This window comes from Sparus aurata, chromosome 15 (genome assembly GCF_900880675.1).
Source record: "Sparus aurata chromosome 15, fSpaAur1.1, whole genome shotgun sequence".
Classification (NCBI taxonomy): domain Eukaryota; kingdom Metazoa; phylum Chordata; class Actinopteri; order Spariformes; family Sparidae; genus Sparus; species Sparus aurata.
This window is the reverse complement of record NC_044201.1, coordinates 12,295,278-12,317,870: the sequence shown is the minus strand read 5'-3', so window position 1 is coordinate 12,317,870 and position 22,593 is coordinate 12,295,278. Positions and strand designations below refer to the sequence as shown.

General features: G+C 41.8%; 4 protein-coding genes across 11 annotated transcripts in view; 2 read left to right on the top strand and 2 right to left on the bottom strand.

The window, feature by feature from the left end:
• The window catches only part of kif16bb (kinesin family member 16Bb), a 58,451-nt gene extending 49,628 nt beyond the window's left edge, over positions 1-8,823 (bottom strand). For 5 of the 8 annotated variants that reach the window (XM_030442613.1, XM_030442618.1, XM_030442617.1 and 2 more), the window contains exons 1-12: positions 8,644-8,817; positions 8,506-8,569; positions 8,308-8,418; positions 8,053-8,169; positions 7,215-7,306; positions 4,834-4,949; positions 4,590-4,732; positions 3,751-3,919; positions 2,877-2,999; positions 2,536-2,699; positions 2,367-2,432; positions 2,215-2,274 (exon numbers count right to left, since the gene is read on the bottom strand). In XM_030442613.1, the coding sequence (XP_030298473.1) occupies positions 2,215-2,274; positions 2,367-2,432; positions 2,536-2,699; positions 2,877-2,999; positions 3,751-3,919; positions 4,590-4,732; positions 4,834-4,949; positions 7,215-7,306; positions 8,053-8,169; positions 8,308-8,418; positions 8,506-8,569; positions 8,644-8,690 (1,272 nt within the window). In that variant the 5' untranslated portion in view covers positions 8,691-8,817. Of the gene's footprint in view, positions 1-2,214; positions 2,275-2,366; positions 2,433-2,535; positions 2,700-2,876; positions 3,000-3,750; positions 3,920-4,589; positions 4,733-4,833; positions 4,950-7,214; positions 7,307-8,052; positions 8,170-8,307; positions 8,419-8,505; positions 8,570-8,639 lie in introns of all 8 variants that reach the window. The other 3 variants (XM_030442610.1, XM_030442614.1, XM_030442611.1) reach the window with 3 other exon arrangements.
• A 285-nt stretch (positions 8,824-9,108) lies between these two features.
• Positions 9,109-11,823, top strand: mad2l1bp (MAD2L1 binding protein). The gene is given in 4 exon segments (XM_030441210.1): positions 9,109-9,168; positions 9,170-9,548; positions 10,603-10,886; positions 10,982-11,823. Coding segments are annotated over 4 exon segments (1,236 nt in total). The 5' UTR covers positions 9,109-9,123; the 3' UTR covers positions 11,510-11,823.
• Positions 11,824-11,896: 73 nt separating this feature from the next.
• LOC115596303 (epoxide hydrolase 1-like) lies at positions 11,897-14,804 on the bottom strand. Its single transcript, XM_030441209.1, has 10 exons — positions 14,665-14,804; positions 14,505-14,572; positions 14,195-14,408; positions 13,931-14,111; positions 13,645-13,854; positions 13,439-13,568; positions 12,921-13,132; positions 12,636-12,744; positions 12,425-12,550; positions 11,897-12,311 (listed from the first exon to the last, which is right to left on the bottom strand). Exons 2-10 carry the CDS (start codon positions 14,525-14,527, stop codon positions 12,113-12,115), a joined length of 1,404 nt encoding a protein of 467 aa, XP_030297069.1. The 5' UTR covers positions 14,528-14,572; positions 14,665-14,804; the 3' UTR covers positions 11,897-12,112.
• A 37-nt stretch (positions 14,805-14,841) lies between these two features.
• On the top strand, positions 14,842-22,457 carry LOC115596307 (cystatin-C-like). Its single transcript, XM_030441213.1, has 3 exons — positions 14,842-15,169; positions 15,824-15,937; positions 22,235-22,457. Exons 1-3 carry the CDS (start codon positions 14,963-14,965, stop codon positions 22,310-22,312), a joined length of 399 nt encoding a protein of 132 aa, XP_030297073.1. The 5' UTR covers positions 14,842-14,962; the 3' UTR covers positions 22,313-22,457.
• Positions 22,458-22,593: the final 136 nt, after the last annotated feature.

The following is a 22,593-nucleotide window of genomic DNA, read 5'->3' as shown; positions in this document are numbered from 1 at the left end:
CTGCTACACCTAGCATGTATGAGGGAAACAACAAGTCACTAAATACTTTTCATGAGTAGCACGCTTCCCCATTCAATGCATAATGCAACAGGCCACTTGACTGAACAGGATGAGTCCCAAACAGATGACATTTGCGGTTATTGGGGAAGTTGGGCACAAATTCAACAGAGGAAAAAAGTGTTGAGAGTAAATTCTAGGCTGGCAAATGGTGGCATTTTTTTTTTTGTTGTTGCAGCTCTGGGTGTCACAAAGATGCTGCCTGCCACTCTGTTCCAGCCTCAGAGAAACCACACTGAGTTAAAGGCATATCTGTTCTGTTTCTCTTTGCGAGACTCCCCAAACACTGTTGCACACTAACTTTTACAATTATTACAAGAACTCAGCTTTTTTGTTGCCATTTAAAATTTAAATAGATGGAAAATTAAATTTAAATGCCAGATTGACTCTACTCCCCATACCCCTCTCCACTCCATGAAATGGCTGCGGCTGTTCACAAGACTTGCAGTGACACCAGCTGGTAGGATGTCTTTACTGCAAGCAGCACTGGTGCTTGGGGCTGCCTGCTTTGTTTAATGTTAGTGTTAAAATTAATAGAGCAAACCATCACACTATGTACTCAGTGGCCTTCTGTTTTACTTACATACATCCTTTTGTGCCAAGCTTCAAATGGCATCAGTATTCTTCAAAACACAACTATTGTTCCGACTGGATGTCAGACTTAAAAGTGCAAATGTGTTATGACATATTAGTAGATTGAAGAGGAAGGCTGGAAAAAAGGCAGGCAACAAAGAATATGCCTGAATAAAAGCACCCAACATTTATTCCAAAATGTGTATTCAGCTCTGTGCAAAAGGAAAACAATACAACTTTAAGTTACGTCTAACTACAGAGTTTTACTGCAATTAAAGGGCACTTTGTACTTTGTACAAACCGGATATTCTAATATTTAGGTATGATGTATTAATAAAACCTCAAATATCAATTAAGTCATTTTATCAGAATATGTATTATTCAGTCATGAAAATGAACAGTGTTTAGTTGGTTTAAGGCATAAAAAAAAAAAATCAGTCAAAGAAGATCTTTCTCTCTTCCAAAAAACTACATAGTGCACCTTTAAGATATCTATTGTTTCAGCAAAAGCACTGCAACAAACTGGATGAAGAAATGGAAGACTGGAATGGAAGAAAACCAGCTATTGTCTTAGCTCACGTACGAGAATCAAAACACAGCACCAAGCATTTGTGAGTCAAACTAACTGACTGGCCCCTGTATTTTTGATTAAAAGGCCAAGTGAGCATTTGTACAATGTGTTGTGAGAAAAGTTAACACTCCTTTCAACTCCTATTACATCTGAATGAAAGTATTGAGGGGGTGGCTGGATAAGGCCACAGGGCAGGGCCATCTGGTGGTTTAGTCATACATGCAAAAAGACAAAGCAAGAAACACATTCTAATTACATGACTAATTTGAAATGGTTCAGAATTTGTGGAGTGCAATTGATCATTCAAAGATTAAAACTATTAAAAAAAATAAATAAATAAAAAAAAAAATAAAAAAAAACACCCTTCCCAACTTCTTCAGCCTCTGTGCAATGCGGAATTTTCCTTTGTGAAAGGGGAAGTCCAGTTTCTTATGAAATATTGCGAGATTCAAAATGACAGTGTAGAAAACAAGGCAGGCAACAAAAACATAAAATAACAAGAGTAACTAAAAAAAATACTTTTTTTTCAAATTGTCCATCTGGAAACAAGAAAGCCCCAAAGATTATAACTGAACAAAGGTACCTAACATTTATTCTGAAATGTTTACTCGGCTCTGTATGAAAGAAAGAGAGAGAAAAAAAAAAAAAGACCTTCTGGATGTCCAACTACAGGGTTTTACTGCAAGTCTTTAAAAAAGGTCACCTGTACTTTTGGAGAAGAAGTTTTGACTCGTTTTAGTTTTTACAATATTAATAAGGCAATAATACAACAATAAATTGATGTGGTGACTAGAAGAGGCCACCTGGCGGTCTTTATCATACATGTTCGAGACAAATAAAAAGCACGGAACACATTACATTAATCATTTGAGAGGGCCAATTTTCTGGATTGTTGATCTTTCAATGATGATTATTTAAAAAGACGACAACTTGTGCAGCCTCTATGCAATGGCATGTTTTCCTTTGTGTAAGGTAAAGTCCAGTTTTACTACATGAGTGCATCACCGTTTTACCTGCAGAATACTCTGAGTCTCGCCCCATTTGCTGGTCCACTTCTTGGTCAGTGCCAGAACCTGGAGGGTGGTGTAGCAGAAGTAGCAGGTGTATTATTTACAGGGGAGAACATCAGAACACACAGGTTTTCCTTTGGCAGCGGGTGACTCACCTTTTCCTCATTCTGATGCAGCTCCTCCACTACGTCCACGGAAGAAGGCGGCTCCCCACGGGAAACCTGGAGTAATGTAGAAAAGATTGTCCAACCTACAATATATCTCAATAAAACACTGTCAACACACACACTGCATTTTGAACATATGCCATAACTGATTAGCAACCTCTAGCAGTCTTTGGAGCCTGGTAACTTCGGCCTGCAGCTCTCTGATCACCTTCACGCTGCCGTCTTCATTCACAGTGGGAGAGTTAACTATGTTTCTGGCTCGGCTGGCGTAGCGCAAAGTGCTCAGGGTCTCGATGTAGTTCACATCAGCGGGAGAAACAGCTGCCATATAAAATCACCAGGGATAAATGTGCAGTGGTAAAATAAAAACACAGGATTATGTAGCTAAAATCATCATCTTCTATTTTTTAAAGGCCCAGTAAGAATAAAATGGTTGACGCACACTTCCTGGAAGAAGCACGTCATGGGGTCAGCAGAGTTCTGATTTTCAGTACATACTTGCTATCATAGTAGTCACAGAGTTTCCACCCAGGCTGTCTTTTAGTAGCCATGTCAGCACAGAATCTCTGAAGGGAATGAAGATCTGCTTCTTCTTTGTTGTTGCTCCCCCGCTAAGGTCAGCTGGGTGGGTAACACAGAAAGAAAACACTGACTCAGAGACAGTGGAAAAGTAAAACTGTACAGGTCATTGCAGTGAGTCAAATTCCAGCCTTGAATTTTATCACAACAGAAGACAATGTCTTCCTTAAAGGGAAACATATTATGCGTTTTGTTTTCTTTCCTTCAGTGCAGGACTGTGGAGTTATAGGTTCTTGGGCATGTAAATGGTCTAAAGTTAGAAAAGCCCAAAGTCCACACCAACAGGATCTCCTCTCTCCCATAGAAAACACTGCTCCTGGACACCTCCCGTCACAAATCTGCATAATGTATGCCCGTATTCACAGTAGAAGTGAAGCTAACAGGAAACTGAAAACACGACACAGCCGACCAGGGACATGGTGAGCGATGCTTGCTTTGTCGTGTGTGAGCTGTCCAATCAGAGGAGACTTGGTATTTGGGGGGTGGGGCTTTGAAGAGACAGGAGCTATAACAGAGGGGTAATACAGGTGTTGCAGCATTGGACAGTTTGAGTAAAAGGATGCATTCTTTTTAGCATTAAAAGCATGTAATCTATTCTAGTAGCAACCCAAAATAAAATTATGAATTGAGTGTCTCCTTAAATGGAATAAAACATAAATCACAAAAGTAGCACTAGAGATCGGTGGAATGATTCCACTGATGTCTAAAAACAATTACTATCTATTCAGTGGCTAAATACTAGAGAATGATGTGGTGTCATGGCGTGTCAGTCATTCAGTGATCTGCCATTTACCCAGAGCTGAGATCACACTGCCCAGGGTGACCAGCGATTTGTTGATGTTGGCACCTTCCTTCAGCCTGGTGCCCGTTGTGCAGGTGGCATTGGCTCTCTCGCTGCCTGCCAGGTCCACCAGGTGGATCTTACTTAAGGTCTCACGTGGCAACTCTGCATCCAACCATGCCTGAGGCATGCAAAAAAAAAAAAAAAAAACAATAAAAAAAAAAAACAAAACAAAGAAACCTCATTTAGTTGAACTGAATCAACGTCAAACTCACCATCGTCACACTGAAAACAATTATTCACTATCTTTTCACTGGCTTAATAACACTAGAGAGATATGTAGTGTCTTGGCATGTCAGTCATTCAGTAACCTGCCATTTACCCAGAGCTGAGATCACATTGCCCAGGGTAACTAGCGATTTGTTGATGTTGGCTCCGTCCTTTAGCCTGGTGCCTATTGTGCACATGGCATTGGCTCTCTCGCTGCCTTCCACGTCTACCAGGTGGATCTTACTTAGTGTCTCACGTGGCAACTCCACCTCCAACCACGCATGTGGCGGGCGTGCAAAAACAATACTGAGCAAACTACTGAGCATCTTTGAGTTCAAAGAGGCAATGTCACAGAGGAATACTTAGGCATGTAGGTGGTATCATGACTGAGGTGCTACTTCAGATGGAAAAGCCTTTGAAGATGTTAGAAATGAGCATTACACAAAACAGATAAACAAGGCTAATTGGAGCTCTTGAGGGATGGCCTTAACCAACATCCAAAGAGTTTACAGGAAAACTTTAAAAAATGTTAATTCTGATTCAACCCGGCAGGAAGGACAGATTATAGAACTACCGCACACCTGGGTGAAGCTGATGGTGAAGATGGCATGAGAGCGGCTGCTGACGTTATTCATGCCTGTGCTTGCTGTGGTGCGGTTGGCATTCCCGAGAACAATCAGGTCCTCCAAGTCACTGTAGCTGAGTATCGAGTGTTTGGACAGATCTACACACAAGTTTTAATCTGTATGAGATATTTCTGCATTCACAAACTCGGCTCAGAGAACAGCGGCAAGATGGTGAAAAAAAAAAAAAAACCCGTCTTACTCTCTACATAGGGTCCATCCCTGGGGTGCTCCCTCACTCTCAGGCCTCCACCATCTGTGGGTGCAGTCCTCTTCGTGAGAAGGTCTTGTACGCGTTCATTATAGATCTCCAAATAGCTAGCGCCAAGGCAGAAACACAAATGCAAAATTTGATTCGAGATTGCACACACAGGCACAAATTAATGAAGGGTTTCCGTGTTGATATGTGGATGGCACAGCACCAAATGAGAACAAAACAAGTTCCTATTCACTGTCTACTATGGAAAGAGATGCACAGTAGGTTTAAAGCCAGATTACTGTATGTGCATTGTTCTGCTTGAAATTACAATGAATAAACAAACAAATGCAAAGCAGGCTTCAACGGAGTGCTTCCAGTCATTACCGCGGTGGGTGTGTGCAAGGAGCAAAAGGACTACTCTGAGTGGCTGATTCAAAAACAATGCAAGGCATGGAGCAATTAGGCTCTACGAGAGCGTGACAGTAATGAAATGGCATAAGACCATATCCTGTGGATGTAGCCATGCAAGTTGTTTTCTGGCACAGCGTTGGGAAATCAAATGGGTTACAATATTAGATGGCTTCTAAATGACTGGAGGCCATGATTACAATAATAAAAAACAGGGAGGATCATTAGGCTAGTTACATAATATTCCAACTTCCATCACCTTCTTACAATTACAAAATGTATGATGGTGTTTATGATGTGGGGATGAATGTGCAGCTACAAACACAGAATTTAGTGCAGCGGTAAGGGTCTGATCAACAAACTGTGCTGCTATAGTGACTGAATCTACGTTAAAATAACTAATTTCCTGTCTACTTGATCAAACATGTCTGAAATTCTGTTTTAATGTTGTTTGCGAGAAAAGTGCTCTGCACTTCCCGTAGGACCCACTTTTCTTCTCAGTATAACAAAAAAGCAAAAAACATCACAAATGTGTTATTTCTCAAAAGCAATCCCACTATCATTTTCATGCAATTCAACATTTTCTAAGGAAAGGCCCTATAGAGCCTGTCAAAAAAAAAAGAGAACCCAACCTATTCTAGACTTGATGAAACCAAAATGATGTGCCAGCAGCACACATGATTACAAATGGTAAAATAATGGCTTCAGAGTAGCTTGATAGGCTTAAAATCCTCAATTTCATCTCCCAGGCTTATCATTGAGGAGTACAGCTTGGACGTGTCGCCATGAAACAGATACTGAGATGAGACTAGATATCATCTGGGATTTTGATCATTATGTGATTAAAGTAATAAAGCCTTAATGCTGTCCTTCTCTGGTTCTAAAAAAGGACTGCATTACAGTTGGGTCCTACGCTTTTCTGAAGTTATATGTCTGTTCTAGCTTCATAAAGTGATAAATGAATCCCTTTTTTCTGCTTGACCATCATATATCCATATTACTGTGGAGACCATTCCAACGGCCATGAGGTTAAATACTGCATGAAAGTACACCGATATATATATAAATGATAAAAGGCTTGGCTTCTGAATTTTAGGTGGTAAACTTTTAAATGTTAAGCGTTCAAATACAGTGGCCTCAGCTGCAAAACATACATTGTAAGACAGAAATAACTGGGAAACAACATTTCACTAGCTGGAAAAGGCGTTCTCTTAATTCTGACCGGAGGCCCAAGGTTCATTATCCAATTGTTCACTTTTTGGGTAGTCACAATACCTTTGGTTGCACTCGTGAAATGTTCTGTAGTTCTGTGTAATTTTAAAGTGATGATTCACAATAGCTTTCCGGGCGTCAGAGACTAACCGGGGCCTTACAGCCACACTGAAGTGATCTTAGGTGCATTTTCAGCAACATAAAAGAAATACAAGAAAAGAAATTGATAGAATCTGGTTAAGAAATCTGTATTTTAAAAACATATTGTGTTGAAAACCATTTTGTGATGGTTAAAAAACTACTTTTAACCCATCTGGCTTTCTGAGAAAAAAAAAGGATTTACAAGTTATCCCAGGGGAAATTCATCCACCTCCTTTTCCCTCTGCCATTTTGAATTGGAGATGCCAAATCTCGAAACGACAAAGACATTCAAAAATAAGAATAAAACGGAACTGTGGAGAGGCCTTTGGGGGTCCGTCACTTGGAGGTTGGGACATGGTAGTCCAGCTTACATGGTTAAACATGGGTTCCAAATATCCATCTACTGTGGGCATTAGATCAGCAAATAAAAGAGCGTCACCCCAACATGTAGTGTAGAATTTAGTGCCGCTACTTTGCCAGCTTTATATGCCGGTACCCCAAAAAAATATACCCCTTCCCTCCTATTACTATCTAATATTCATCATCAAAATGCTGTTGTGAAATGTGCAGGATTGTGACACTCCATGACAAAGACTTTATGGTTAAGAGGAAGCAGACCTTACCTAACCTCTGTACAGAATGACACAGCGTTATTCTTGCTTCTTATCTCGCTGAACAAGCCTTCACAGATCCGGGGGATTAAACCTTTATCATCCTGACAAATTAAAAAGAAACAACGATGCATTTAGAGCTCTCATGACAAAGTGATAGTGTTATTCATGGTGTACTTTTTAAGTGACAATTTCATTCTGCTGCTATCATGCACTCTTAATTTGGGTGTCTATGCTGCGCAATGACCACGACTCAGCACATGCAAAGACTGCTGAGCAACACAGACAACAGCTCATCTGATATGGAGTTACTGAAGCATAAAAGCAATTCCACTCTGAGCTGCATGCCCTCTTGTTTTAATTACAAAGTAACAGATAGTAAGCATTAAGAGCCATATATAATTATCTGGGATGTTGACAGGCGCTCGGCTGATGACCTTGCACAAGTCTCCTGGTAGACAAGCAGAAACCTCACTGGTAATGTGAATTTTCCATTGCCGTGCAAGGTGAGTGAGAGAAAAGCCGTGGGCTGCTGCTCTCATCACATTTTCTGATTAGTGGGGAGAAACATGGAGATAAATGGAGGGGGGGGGGGCCTGATGACGCTGCCATCAGTCAGTTTCTAATGTGGTGAGGAGTTACCCGAACACTGGGTTAGCGCAGCGATTCTGCAATTTTAGCTCTCCAGTGTGATTGTGGATGTCCCGGGTGACTGAGGGGCTAATTTACAGGGCAGTGCAAGTTGGAAAAAGACCTGTGAATGTTTATAGGATAGCAACTTCTCAAGATACATTTAAAATGGCTTCTTTAATCTTCAGTAAGAGTGCAGAGAAAGCTGAGAAGGCCTTACTGCGTGACCCATCATGGTGTAAGATTTTCCCGAGCCTGTTTGGCCATAGGCAAACACGCAGGTGTTGAGACCCTCAAATGCAGCTTTCAGGACATCAGACCCCAAGTCATGAAAAATCTAAAGAAGCAGAGTAAAGGTTTAAAAAAAAAAAAGTCTATTTTGCAGATTATAATAGGAAAACATGCATTTCACCTTCACTACAATACAAACACATTGTGCAGATGGTTGAAACAGATATTAAAAACATATGAATACCCTCTCCTGGGATGCAAATGCAGGACTTCTTCTGTCAGTTGAATCATAAGAGAACTCATAAGAGAAGATCTTCACTGTGTCCTTCAGCTTTTCTCCTCCAACAGACGATGGCTAAAGTTTCAAACGCAGCACAGCCAACTGTTAATGAAAAGCCTCAACAGCTGCATTGTAGTGTGTCTTGGTTTCGTGATTAGATACCTTATGGATAGATGTGGTGTTCTCCTTCACGTGAACTATAACTTTCGATGATAACTGCCTTTCTCTGTGGAAAAAGTGATATAGTTCATTTTCAGAAAAGAGCCTGAAGAAAAATACAAAAGCAATCGTTATACCTGCCTTTTGTTCAATGGACGGACTCGGACCGCTACTCGCACTGAGGCCATTATTAATCAAACTCAGCCACTCTTAACAGCCTGTTTTCTCCTTCTTAGTGAAAGAAGTCTGACATATGCCTGAACGTCAGTGCAGCGTGTTTCAAGCCTAATTATCACACCTGGGGCCTGTTCTCATTTTCTCGACGCACTACACAAACCTGCCACTGAGGTGGCGCCTATTACGGGCAGCTGAAGTATACACAAAACATTTATTTTACGGTTTTTTGTTTTGTTTTGTTTTTTGTTTTTTTATCACAAGCCCTTTCGTTATGCAGCTCTAGGCTAAAAAAAAGATTGTATTATATCTACACCGAGCAATGTTTGCACAAATCAGTTTTCTGATCAATAAACCCACTCTATGACAATGACATCCATATCTTCATAAGCGTCGCCTGTTTTACGACTTTGCTACATAACTTGAACGCGGCATTGCTGTCGATCCATGATTCCCATGATGCAGTGCGGGGAACACCCGGCGGGGACATTCAAAAACTATGGCAGAAGATCCGAATATATTTAAACCAACTTTAAACCCGGAATATGCCGACAATAAGACGGTTTTTAAAACCGGTGAAAGTGAGGTGAAGAGACGTCTTTCGTTTACGTCGGATAAAGATATCGGCAGCGCGGAGGAGCCGAATGTGACGTGTGAAGTCTTAACGTTAACGTTACTGAGTTTTACCGACGACTCAAATTCATGCGGAACTTCTGCCGAGCAGCGCTCCCCACAGGACGTAAACACACTCTTAAAGGCGAAAAATGGGGCTGAATTGAAAGAGGCCTCTTCTGAACACCGACTAAATACAAAACAGCATTGTGTGAACAACAGTGAAGACAAGGAAAACACCGCCACAACCATCACTCCAGGTCGGTAACACAACTGCTGCGGGAACCCATGTGTCCCCATGGGGGCTCTATGTGGCTACTTAGTTCCAGCATGTTTCTGACAAGGAACCTATATTTATTGGACCCTTTGTTCCCGAGGTCCACACCGGAAGCTGAGTGTAAAGCTGGCAGGTGGTCAAAACACTGCATTTTCATTTAAATTATGTCAAAGGAGATTTCTCTTCCCTCTGTTGCCAAAGCACAGATGTGCTGTAATTTTTGTGTCCAGATGACTTGTTGACACAATTTTAACATCAAAATACTGCCTGTAGAGAAATAGTGCACTTAGACATAGTTTTGAGGTATTTTGAGTACTTATTTTATGCCACTCCACCCCATTTGAGAGGGAAATATTAAACTTTTCACTCATCTTCATTTACTGAAAGGTTGAGCCTGACAGGTATTTTGATTGTCTGATCTCATCTGCAATATTGGCCTACCACAGATATTTCAGTGTGTGTCCAATATGCCCCATCATGAAAACATTTTGAGAGATTATAGCGCAGAAAAAATGCTTGTGATCGTTCATAATGATTCAATTCCAAGTGACATTTACTGTTTCAGTGTCACTTTAGACAGTAAAAGTTATTGTTAAACTGTTTTTTACAGGTGTTTGAGAGATACATTTGAGGGATTTCTGCAAAAGAAAATTAGTTTATACCGACCGCAATATTGTTATCAGAATTTTTTCACTCACTTATATTGGTATTGGCATCTGATTGAGTATCACTCAGGCCCTACTTACAATTCACAGCTCTGATTATTTAAATTAATAGGTTATCAACAACGAATTGGCAACTGCTCTGTTTAAGGACTTGTGGTCTTAAGTTGTTTATGAAGAGAAGCTCCAAACATTGTCTTGCAGCTTTTTTCTGTGTTCTTGGTGTGTAAGCTGAATATCTTTGGGTGTCATCGTCTTGTACTCTGTGATGGACATTGTGTTATATTCTCTAGCTACATTGCAGATACAGAATTTGCTGACATGGCATGTCCATTGCTCACCCTAATCACATTACTCTGGTCATCATTTGGACAGACAACACTCAAGAACAAGGGACTTCTGGTCAGTCCAGTGTGCAAGATTCCAATGTGACTCCCAGTAAACAACATAACAGCACAGAGGCCAGTGATGCTGAGGTGGTGAGAAGAGCACGGGAGGAAGGCCTTGTGAGCGTGGTCTTCCCCGGCACTGCAACTCAGGAAGGCTGCTGCCGCTTCGTCAGCGAGATCCTCAAGTGCATTCTCTATCAGAGACAGCAGCTACCCATGACATATGACCAGCTGGTGTACTCGCAGAAGAAACAGCAAGCCTCAATGCAGGTAAAATAAAGATTTTCAAACTGCACATAATATGTTCATGAATGAAGAAATGTTTGTTGTGGATATGAAATTAAGTTATAGTGTTTGGTTGTCAGGATAAAGACACAGTGAGCCGGAGGCCAGTGCAGTCTGCAGACATGGACGGGCGCAAATGTCAGCAGACCCTTCAGGAGCTGGAGGAGGTGCTGCAGCAGCTGGAGGTGCTGTTTTCCATCAGCAAGGTGCCCCGCGTCTTACTGCTAATGGGTGGCTCCCTCGTCCTCCCCAAAGAGGTCTACGAGATCAACATGGAGGCTCTGGCTGTGGCCAGTGGAGATCAGTGTCTGCGGGTATCCTCATGCTTGAGGCAGCTCTTCCGCACACTCTTCGTGGCTGACCTCTTGTCCGACACCAAACCTGTTCGTTTGATGTCCACCACGGTCTTGGTGCTGGCTCACAGGGATTGTGGTGTGGGTTGGTTTCGCCCTAAACTACAATTTAAAGTGCCAACCCGAGTAAAGAACCAAATAATTGCTCTGTCTACTGACCCCAGCACCTTTAAGGGACAGAGGGCAGAGGGTTCAGACTGGCAGGATTACGTGTGGTTTCAGGCACCCATGGCTATCAAGGGCTTCAGCAAGTGAGCCAGAATGTTGAAAAGAGCGAGGTATAAAGATTGGAGCGCAATTTCTGGAGCCCAAATACTAGAATTACATTTTAATGCTTCTAGTGAATTTTTAATTCAACTGTCTACATTTTAATAAATTATGGGTTTCTTATTTTGTATTTGTGACTAAAACGTAAAAGTATGCACATTTAAACAATAGTGGGTTTAAGGACACCAGCAGTGTGCTGTATTATCTCTTCTGTATAATCTTCTGTAATACCGAGGGAATGTGTTCTCGAAGCTTTGTTGTCATGTGATTAAATCTGTCTGAGGACATTTTTTATTAATGTTTATATTTATGAAGAATGTTTTTGCATTACAGATCACTAACTTTTTAACGACATTAAACACAAAACACACATAATATTGGTGCAATATATTTTTAATCAACATAACTTGAAATGATGAATTCAGTATATAACTTTCTTTTATACAGTATGTGCCAGTATCATCTGTGTATATGTTTACTTTAATTAAAACCTGAACATGATTTTGACAGTGCTGCAAACACAATAGCAATTAAAAAATTAAAAAAACAGATGTATCAAGATGACATTTGTCTGAAATCACATCAACGGGTTCACTTCTCAACTTTTTTGACGAACTGAATGATGTCGTCGGCTAGCAGCTGAGGCTCCTCAAATGCAGCGAAGTGACCACCTCGAGGCATGAAAGTGTAGGAGTAGATGTTTCGATACCTAATTCGTGCCCACGACTTTGGGCAGTGCATCAGCTCATGAGGGAAAGCGGCGAGTCCAGTGGGCACAAATATCCCTGTCCTAAAACCAAACACAAACCTTTATCAGTTACAACATGGTAGGATAATATGGTGGTGTAAGAGGCAGTGATTTCATGGTTTAAATGGTTTTAAAAAGGGGGTTTAACCACATACTTTGCATCAATCCTGTTGTTAGGATTGCTCTTAAGGTTCTCTTTGTAGAAACGCATGGAGGAGACAATGGAGCCTGTGGTCCAGTAGATCATGACATTTGTCAAGAGGTCATCCAGGCTGAATTTCCTGTAGAAGAAACATGCAGAATCAACAACTGTTTAATTTTTATGCTGAAAATAATAAGATGGCAAAACTAAACTCCCTCTTGTACCTTTCCAGCCCACCGTCCATCAGATTTCTGTTACTGAGATCGGTCCAGGAGGAGAACTTCTCCATGATGTAGGCCGCCAAGCCTACAGGGGAGTCATTCACTCCACAGCCTGTAGAGACAGATTAAGTTCTGAAATAATGACACACTGAGATTACAAGATACTAGGAACAGCTGGCTTGTTTCACGTGGTTTCTTTGTAAAACAGTGAGTTCATCTTTGACCTGTAAACGGTGTCAATGTTATAATAAGAATCTTACTCTGTTTCTTGGTTATGTATGTCCCCACCTGCAGTGTCTGGTTTAGTGGCCTGGATGTGAAAGTATCCTGATTCCCTCAGGATCTCCCAGACGTTTTTCTCAAAGAAAGGGAACAACCGGCGAACATCTTCCCGATTTAAGCCCACCAGGAAGGGCAGATAAGGACCGATCATGAGGGACATCAGCACTTTGAATCCCCTTGTTGAATTCAACATGTTTAAGTGCAGTCCTTTCACACACCTGGAATAGAGACAATGTGAAACAAGATGACAACCATTGTCAATTTTGACAAAGTTTGAAGGTCTTGTGACATTGTTTTGTATTAAGTGTCAATTTAGAGCTATAACTACAAGTATTTGTCATGTTTTTCTCTCAACAAAACATCATTATTTTCTCCAGTTTTTGGTCTTTTAGTCACAATGCAAGCACTGTTTCACAATCTATGTAAAGATGTCACAATGCTCCCTCTAAAAAACAATTGGGTGGCGTAAATTCCACAGCAGTGGTAAGTTGTGGTGTGTAAGTGCTTGTTTTGCTGTCTCTCACTGAGGCTTCATCTGTGCCATGTTGGTGGTGATCAGGGAGCCCCAGTCTCCTCCCTGCAGATAGAACTGGGAGAACCCTAAACGCTCCATCAGAGTCAGGAAAACTCTTGCGGTGGCCAGACTGTCAAAACCTGAAAAGATACAGGAAGCACGTGTAAACATCTGCTGCCCAAGCTGAAACATGTCCATTTATTTCTCATCGTCTACCTTGTTTGCGAGGGGCGTCTGAGAAGCCGTAGCCGGGGATAGACGGGCATATGACCTCAAACGCGAGACCATCCTGGTTCTCTGTCAGAAGTGGCAGGATCTTGTAGAACTCGTAGAAGGAGCCGGGCCAGCCGTGAACAAGCATGAGAGGCAGAACCTTCTGGTTCTCACGGTGTGGAGGGCGCACGTGGATGAAGTGCACATCCAATCCTGCATTGAAGCAAACGTAAATAAATAGTGGCCAGATATTCCTATCATGAGGGAATACTCTGTAGGCTGTGTGTACCTTCTATTTTAGTTTTGAAGTGTGGGTACTTGTTCAGCACTGACACCTGTATCTTCCAGTCAAACTCATGTCTCCAATAGGAAACCACTTTTTTGAGATGAGTGGAATTGAAGCCGTAATGGAAGCCGCCGTCTTCTAAAGCATCAGAGTAGCGAGCTCTGTCAATGCGCTCATGAAGGTCCTGTTGAACATTAACATGTTACTGTGTCATTACTGGTACTTTTAAGTTCCTGGTGAAAGGTTCAATTATCAGCTCATTAGGACCTTAATCTCTTCATCTGAGGTTTGCACTTTAAAGGGATAGACTTTATCATCCTCCAACAGTGGCTTCTCTCCTGCTCCCCACCACCCTTCACCGAGAGGAATACTTTTCACTTCTCTTCTTCTGAGCATCAGGTATGCCAGGATCCCTCCTGCTGCCACGGCTGAGCATATTGCCAGCTGCTGTTGGACAGCATCCAAGCCAGAGAAAGTTTCCCTGCAAAGTGTGCAGACATAAGATGACAGTTCTGATATCATTACAAATAGTTACTTATCAATACAATTTTAATATTAGTGGTGGGTGCGTGCTTACTTTAAAACCTGAAGTCTTTGCATAGTGCAGTCCAAAGGTGAGAGCTCACAAGTGATTGTTTGATCGACCTGCAGTAGGGCAGAGGACACAAATGACTCATGTTACCGCACAGCGCTTCCAAACTTTTCCACAAACTCACCGAAAACAAACCACGACGTACCTTGTTTGCTTCCTGTTTAAAGTGTGCAGAAATGAAACTGGATTTCCAGGAGAAGGAATGTGAGAAGGAATGTAAGAGGCAGCTGCGGGATTCACCGGGGTGCAAAACGAACACACGCACGACTCAGTGTGACGTGTGAGCCCAAGCAGAGGGGGGGGGGGTTGTGTTTCATAGACTGTTGATTGGCTGCGAGATGTGCCACTCTCGGCGCGCAGGGCAGCCGTGACGTCGTTGTTTATATAAAACGGAGGAGATACCGGGGCTGTTGTTTTGTTGTGTTTTTGTAGCTTGAAACACGATGTGGAAGAAGATTGTCTTCGCGGCTGTCGCGGCGGTTCTCGCCGTCGGTTTAGGTGCCATGCCCCGGGCCGGGGGCTTCCGGGACATTGATGTCAATGACGCCGGGGCGAGGGATGCTCTGAACTTCGCCGTCATCCAACACAACAGAGGCAGCAACGACCTGTGCCCGCGCAAAGTGGCACAAGTGATGAGAATTCAGAGTCAGGTGAGTAACTTCTAATAAGATGTGTTAATGTTTACAGACTATAAACACCAAAATCAAATTAAATCCTGTCCTGTCCCGTTAGACTTTAACAATGTGAACAGGCCCAGGCTTTTTCAGAGAAGTAAATGAGCTTCCCCTTTTTGTTTTGTTTGTGTTTTTTTTACTTTATGTCAGAAATAGAGCAAGCAGAACACTATTTAAGCAAAGTGTTTTAAATTGTTGAAATAAAAACACAATGATAAAATACAAAGTAATAAAAGAGAAAAACAAACAATAACATTAAATGATTAAAACCATAAAAACACGTAGATAGAAAGCCTTTTTAAAGCAATGGGTATATTCATATTGTGCAAAGTAATGAGTAGTTAAAAATGTAAAATAAATAAACCAAAAACGGTACCTTCTGTCTGGAGTCAAATTATATAACAAATCTGACAGGATTAATAAAGATGTAAGGGTTTCCCTGAGCCAATCAATTTCAAACACTCTAAATAATGACACAACTATGCGACATGTCAATAGTATTTGACTGATGAGAAGAGTGGATGATGGCATCAGTATTGTCGTGATAGCTGTTGTTGCGTTGCTACAGTGCTTTATCATTAAGGTTTACCATTATATGTATATCCATGACCCATCCATTTCTCCTTACAGGTGGTTGCTGGTATGAACTATGTCATAACTGTGCGAATGGTGAAGACTCCCTGCAGAAAGGTCTGTGGAGGTAACAACGTGTGTGCCATCCAGGAAGACGCAGGGAAGGCTCAGGTAATGACTTGAATTAAAGGGCTACAACTTCTGGGAGAAAGATAGACCCCGCTCATTTCTGCAATGAGGAGTTATTTAGCCTGGGAACCACATAATCTGCAGATCTTATTTGCTTTGGTCTCCACAAATAAGCATTTGAGTAATAGTAGAACAATTCCAGGCTAGGAGTTTTAAAGGTCCCATTTTTTACTGTTTTTCATCAATTTCACACAGCCAGGGTTTCCCCTACATGTAATTGACTGTGGCGCACTGCACGGCAAAATAAAAGCCGCCACACCTTAAAAATTCAGGCATAAATAAATCCAGTGTTAGAGAAAGGAAATGTTTTACCGTCACCTTCCACCGCAGTCTTTGACGTTAACTAGCATGTTGGATATTTAGCTTGAAAATTGGCTAGAGGATTAAAATGGTCACTTAGAGCAGAGTTCTGCAGGGGTCACCGCATCTAACCCGTTTTCCGGCAGCATCACTACGTCCCTCAAGCTGTAGGCTTTTCTCACATTTCTAGTAGTGTAGTTCTTGATCAATCTTTAAGTACCTCAGTAGGTGTTTTGCTGTAGCCCAATGCTGTTGCTTTGGCTCTGCTAGGTGTTGTGATAGTTTACTAACAACCCAGCTCAGATCAGGTCTAGTACATGTCATAATGTATATCAAGCTACCTACTATCTCTCTATATCCTGGGTCAATGATTTCACCCTCACTGTCAAAGTTTAACTTTTGTTCACATGGGGTGGATCTCGGTTTGCATTCAAACATTCCAAATTTCACTAACATTTTCTCTATTAGTCTCTTTTGAGTCATTGTGACCTCTCCCTCACTCTGTTTAAAGTCGATACCCAGGAAGTGTTTAAGTGGACCCATATCTTTCACCTTCTCTTCAACATTTCTTTTACATCACTGAGCAAGGTGTTGTTACTCGCAGCAATGATTAAGTCATCTATCCATACTAACAGGATCACTTTCTCATTTGGTGTAGGTTAAGACCCTCTTGTACAGCCACCTGCATTAATGCTCGGACAGAGGTCATGTTGGCTGTCGGTGAAAAGGTGTCCTTATAGTCGATCTCTGGCTTAACAAGTCTCAGATCCATCTGGGCTCTCTTTCACTGCATATACCCAGCGACCTCCCACTGCCTCTTGGCAGTAGGGTCAGAGTGAAAGTCTCATTCTCTGTCAAAGAGTTCATCTCCTCTTTAATCGCGTCAGCCCACAATTTTTGACTTCTTAGAGTCCATAGCCTCTCTAAATGTTTTAGGTACATTATAAGCCACTCTGTAGAAATAATCTACATTTTCAGTTTTGTCATTATTACACAGCTTTCTACCGGTACTCCTGTAAGTATTCTAGAGCCTCTCTCTGTCTCGTAGGATACCTCATTTCTCCCTGTTCTCTCTGAGTACTATCTGTCTGGGTCGGACCTGCCTCAGCAGTTTCCTCAACACTGGACTCTTTACTCTCCTTAGGCTGTCCCTGACCCTGGTTTGACTATCTTTGGTAGTGTAGCTCCATAACTCTGTGGCGTCCCCCATGTCACAATCTGTCTGAGTCTGGCTATCTGCGCTACCTTTGGTAATGAATTTTATCAGCCTATGTACTAGGACTTTTCCTGTCTCAGGATAATACATGTTATATGCTCGCCTATATTTATCATAGCCCACAAAAATCCCCTTTTCACACCTAGAATCCAGCTTCTTCTTATCCTGCTTATATGCATAGCATTCAGAGCCAAATATCTTCATGTTAGATAGGTTAGGCGTTTTTCCTGTGAAAACACAGTAAGGTGTCTGCTCTAGCCGCCTACTGTAGCACCTGTTGTGGATTTGACCTGCTGTCTGTACAGCATATGTCCATAATTGCTTTGGGAGGCTACTCTCCAATAGCATGCATCGTGACATCTCAAATAAGGTTCACCAACCTCTTTCGGCAGTTCCTTTCTGATGAGGTGAGTAGGGTGCACTCGTCTCATGCCTTATTCTGTTACTCCTAAGTAAAGACTGGAACTCCTGCCTGGTAAACTCAGTTCCGTTATCGGACTGTATGCACTTTATCTTTCCATATGGTGCTACGTCTGCTATGAATTTTTCTGTAGCTTTTGTCGTGTCACTCTTTGCTTTGATAAAGTATGGAAAAATCATCCCATTGTAATCATCAGTAAATGCTATTGCATACCTGTATCCATCTTTATCTGCTGGTTCTATATATTTCACAGTTTTGATTGGACTTGTCATGTTTCCCTTTTATCGACATCCCTTCAACCACCTTTTCTAATTTTGTAACATCATCAAAATTACAATGACCAAGTATCCTGTGCCACATTTGAATGTCATGACAACCATGCACGTCATCGACATTTTCGTCTTCTACTGTGCTATGGTAATACAGCCTACCATACACATCCATTTTGAACTTGGTACCGTCCTTGTGGACCAGCCAGTTATCACCGTCCTTGAAGCAGACCTCGGCTTCACTGGCTGTCGCTGATTTGACTGAAAAGATATTTCTTTGAAACGATGGGATGTAGAGTGCTTGCTTGAGCCTCGTTTTCACCTGTCGTCCCTCGCTGTCCAGCAAGTAGACTTCGGCGTCTCCCCTCATCTTTGCCATCCCGCTCACATTGGTCCCGTCGGCAAGCTCGATCTTGTGGTCTCGGGTCTGAAGCTCTTGTCCATTGTTTTGAACTTTGTGGCGTCGTTGATCATGTGTTGTGGTGCCACTGTCGACCATGAGACCCTTCTTGTTTTCACTTTGTGTGGGGCAGTCACTTAACTTTAAGAAACAGTAAGATGTAGGCTCTGCCTCCGTCTCTCCATCATCTCTCCTCACATGGTCACGGTCTCATCCTCGACTGCGCCCCCTTCCTCGCTGTGGTGTGTCCCAATTTCGTTCCTCTCTTATCGTCTGGTATTCGTCAGGACATGTCCTGGAAATGTGTCCCTTTTTACCACATGCGTACCACTCGACATCAGCCAGGTCCATTTTCTTTCCTCTTCCTCTGCCTCCTCATCTTCCTCGTTGCCCTGCTAGTCTTCATCAAGTTGTTTACTTCTACATTCACGTCACTCTTCCCATATTTTTCAGTACTCTCATAACTTCGCAGTTTTGTTTTAAACTTGCTGGATGTTCTAGTGTCATTTGTCTGGGTGATGTGCACGATGAATGGCTTGTATGAATCAGGTAGCCCCTTAACTACTAGAGGTGAGAATCTCTTGGCACCTCACTGTTCGATTTGATTCCGATTCAGAGGTCAACGATTCGATTCTAAATTGATTCTCGATGCAGCAAGTTTTTTAATGTACATTTCAAAGCACGATTTAAAAAAATAATAATAAATGAAATCTGAGTTTGCTAATCACTTCCTACTTTTTTCTCACTGTATGACTACTTGGTACTTTCAAAGCAAAGTATTTGTAATGATCCATACTTAATTTACTTCCAATATATTTAATTAATAAAACAAATGAAAGAAATGTGGCAAGTCAACTGGAAGGTTACATTTGCTAGCAAACATCCAGCTTTGCAAAGAGCCAAAGGGAAAAGAAAAGTGTTCCTGTAGCAGCATACATGTGGTACATTAATACAGCTGCAGCTGGTCGACGGTCGATACAGGTGTTTGTATCACAGGTTGATTTGGACGTCTCACACTTTGCCGCAGCTGACTGACCTCACGCCGAGTGCAGGCTGGATTTCAACATACTGTGCGGGCTGTATGACAGTGTACAGTTTTCACATCGATTTGGATTCAGCTTAATAACGATGTATGCGGCTGGGAACGATGGCTTTAAGTAACCATTTGAACGCACGGCGGAATGACAGAAATACCTGATAGTTACAGGTGTCGCAAGTTAACCTGGACGCTGCGCACTCAATGCCACAGCTATCAGCCAACAGCTAACAGCCAACTGCAGTCTCCACACTGCTCTCGAGCCTCTCCGCTTGAACAAATGCCTCAGACGTTCCACCCATGAGTTGTTTGTGAATACAGACATTCACAACACATCCCATGTTTTTTGTTGTATGCACGCCGTCAACTGTCCGGGCGCTGCACTTCCACACTTCTGAGTTCCGCCTCTTGTGTTCCGTCAACATTACGTTTACATTAACATAAACGTCAATTAACATGTAGAAAGTACATCTTTGACATTTGTGAATCGATTCAGAATCATCCACGTCCGAATCGCGATTCATCTAAGAATCGATTATTTTTCCCACCCCTATCAACTACCATGGCTATCTGAAGCCCATGCTCGTCTGCTCTTCTCAATGACGTGAATATAGTCTCTCAAATAATATAGTCCAGCGGTCCTCAATAGGTGGCCCCGGGGCGCATCCGGCCCGCCGGCCTCCTGTTTGTGGCCCCCGTACTGTTATTCCTTCACCATGTGTTTTGTTTGGGTCAGCACGTGTACACCGGTACTTGTCTCCATGCCAACGTTACAAAGACAGCTGGGTCATTCAACGCTGCGATCGCAACTTTTAACTTTCACTTTCGTTTTTGGAGCAGTTAGCGTATTCACATTTTGCCGGTGGCAAGAGATTGAAATGGCGTGTTCCAAGTAAACTGCTATAATAGAGTGGACAGTGAGAATCGACAACTCATAGAAGTAGGAACTTAAAATTTCTATTCATTCTCCCTCCGACCAGGACAGAACCCACGGATCTGACAGTGCAGCAGCGACACACAATTATGTTGTTTAACATGTTTTAGCAAGTCTCATCATACATTACCACCTGTAGCGTAACGGACGGGGAGTTCCTCCCGGCAAACACCCTTTCACTCACGGTGCCAAAATTTGTATCATCCTTGTTAAAACTCAACATCATTTAATCACAGAACAAATGACGTGAATTAACCCACAACCATCTTACATATCATCTTATTCACAAACACATTCACGAATCATAATTACACCAACATCAACAGAATACCCAAGAGTCATTGCGCCACAGTCCACAAGGGGCGTTACAATATGCCAGGAGAAGCTGTGATGAAGATTTCCAGTTCGAAACGGCATTATGAGATGAAGCATAGGAATTTTGAAGAGACATTTCCTCAAAATTCAGAGATAAGCACAACACAAATAAATGCACTGAAATCGTCATATCAAGCTGCAAGCAGGATTCTTGTCACATCTGTGTCACAATGAAATAAAATAATGCATGATGAACTGATGGACATAATGTCTGAAGGCAAACAAAAAGAGGAAATATTCAACTATGTATTTTGATTTATGTTAAAATGGAAATTACATTTTATTTTAGTTCGTATTTTGTTGTTTAGAATGAAAAGGACATTTTGTTTTGAATATTACAGTATTATTGCATGTGGCCTGGCCGACCTCAATACATGGACCTTTCAGTCATTGAAAAAAATCTTTGTGGCCCTTTAAGATTTGTATTTGAGTACCCCTGATATAGTCCATGGCCATTTCATTGCTAGCCTTATGAAGTGAGGAAAGTTCACAAAACAAACTCACAACGCAGGGTTTATCCTTTCCCGCATAGTGTTTGCGAAGAATCTCCAGTGCTCTTCTTCCATCACGTTTTGCGTCCCTCATTACCAATAACAAACGCTTGTTGTCTAGACATTGCACCAGCTCTGCATATGCCTCTCTGTTCTTTGCCTCATCTTCCGCGAGTGCTGCTTCGTCATCGTCAGATATCTCCGGGTCCTCCAAGATAACTTTTCTGAGGCTACGCAACTCCATGTGCGTGAGAAACCTCGTTTCCACATTGTTTGCACAGAGGAGGCCGGCCTAATCACATCTCTCCTTTCGTTACGTAACGACGAGCTGAATCTGAACAGCCTGTACGAGCGCTGTTTTACCGTTGGATGGGCTGCAGATACCATGCGGGACTCGTTTGCTTTCCTCATTCTTGGGGTTGGTAGGCTCATGGAGGACCAGTTTAAACATGCAGAGACCAGAGAAAACGTGTTTTTCATAATATGTGACCTTGAAGAAACAATGTGAAATCTCATCAAGTAGTGTACAAACTGTCAGATTGTGAAACAATTCTTTACTTTTTACGTGTAACAAATAATTCAACACCAGTCAGTCAATAATCATAGGCTCTTAAAAGAGGTAAATATTTAATAATGAAATAATCGTGATCATTGAACATGGAGAGCAGGGGATGATATCTTTACAGTGTTTCTCAAGGTCATCATGACCTCTTAAAGACAAATAAATGCTCTGTTAGTCTTAACTTGACATAATCTTAAACATCTGGTGATATATCCTGTTGTATTTATGATATACTGTTTGTATATGTTGTTTATTCTGAACTTTTCTTACCACAGATCTACCAGTGCAAATTCACAGTGTGGAGCAGGCCATGGCTTCAGAAGATGACTTTGAGTGAAGAGAAGTGCAACTAAGAAAACAATGCAGAAACTCTTCTATGTCTGCAGTGTTTGCAGAAGAACCTTCAGAAAGAGTGATTTACTGTCAGTCAGCCCAACAAAGCCTATTAACACCATACGCTGTTTCTAAATTGTCATTAAAATAACATTTGGTCTTTCATGACTGTGTCCATGTGGTTAATTCATTTAGCTCTGTGAAGCATTTGAGTGCTGCCAGGGCAAGCCAATCAGAGGCAGTGTTGGCTTAGCATGTCACGACATGTTTCATGCCTTTTTTCAAAGAAAAATTAAATAAA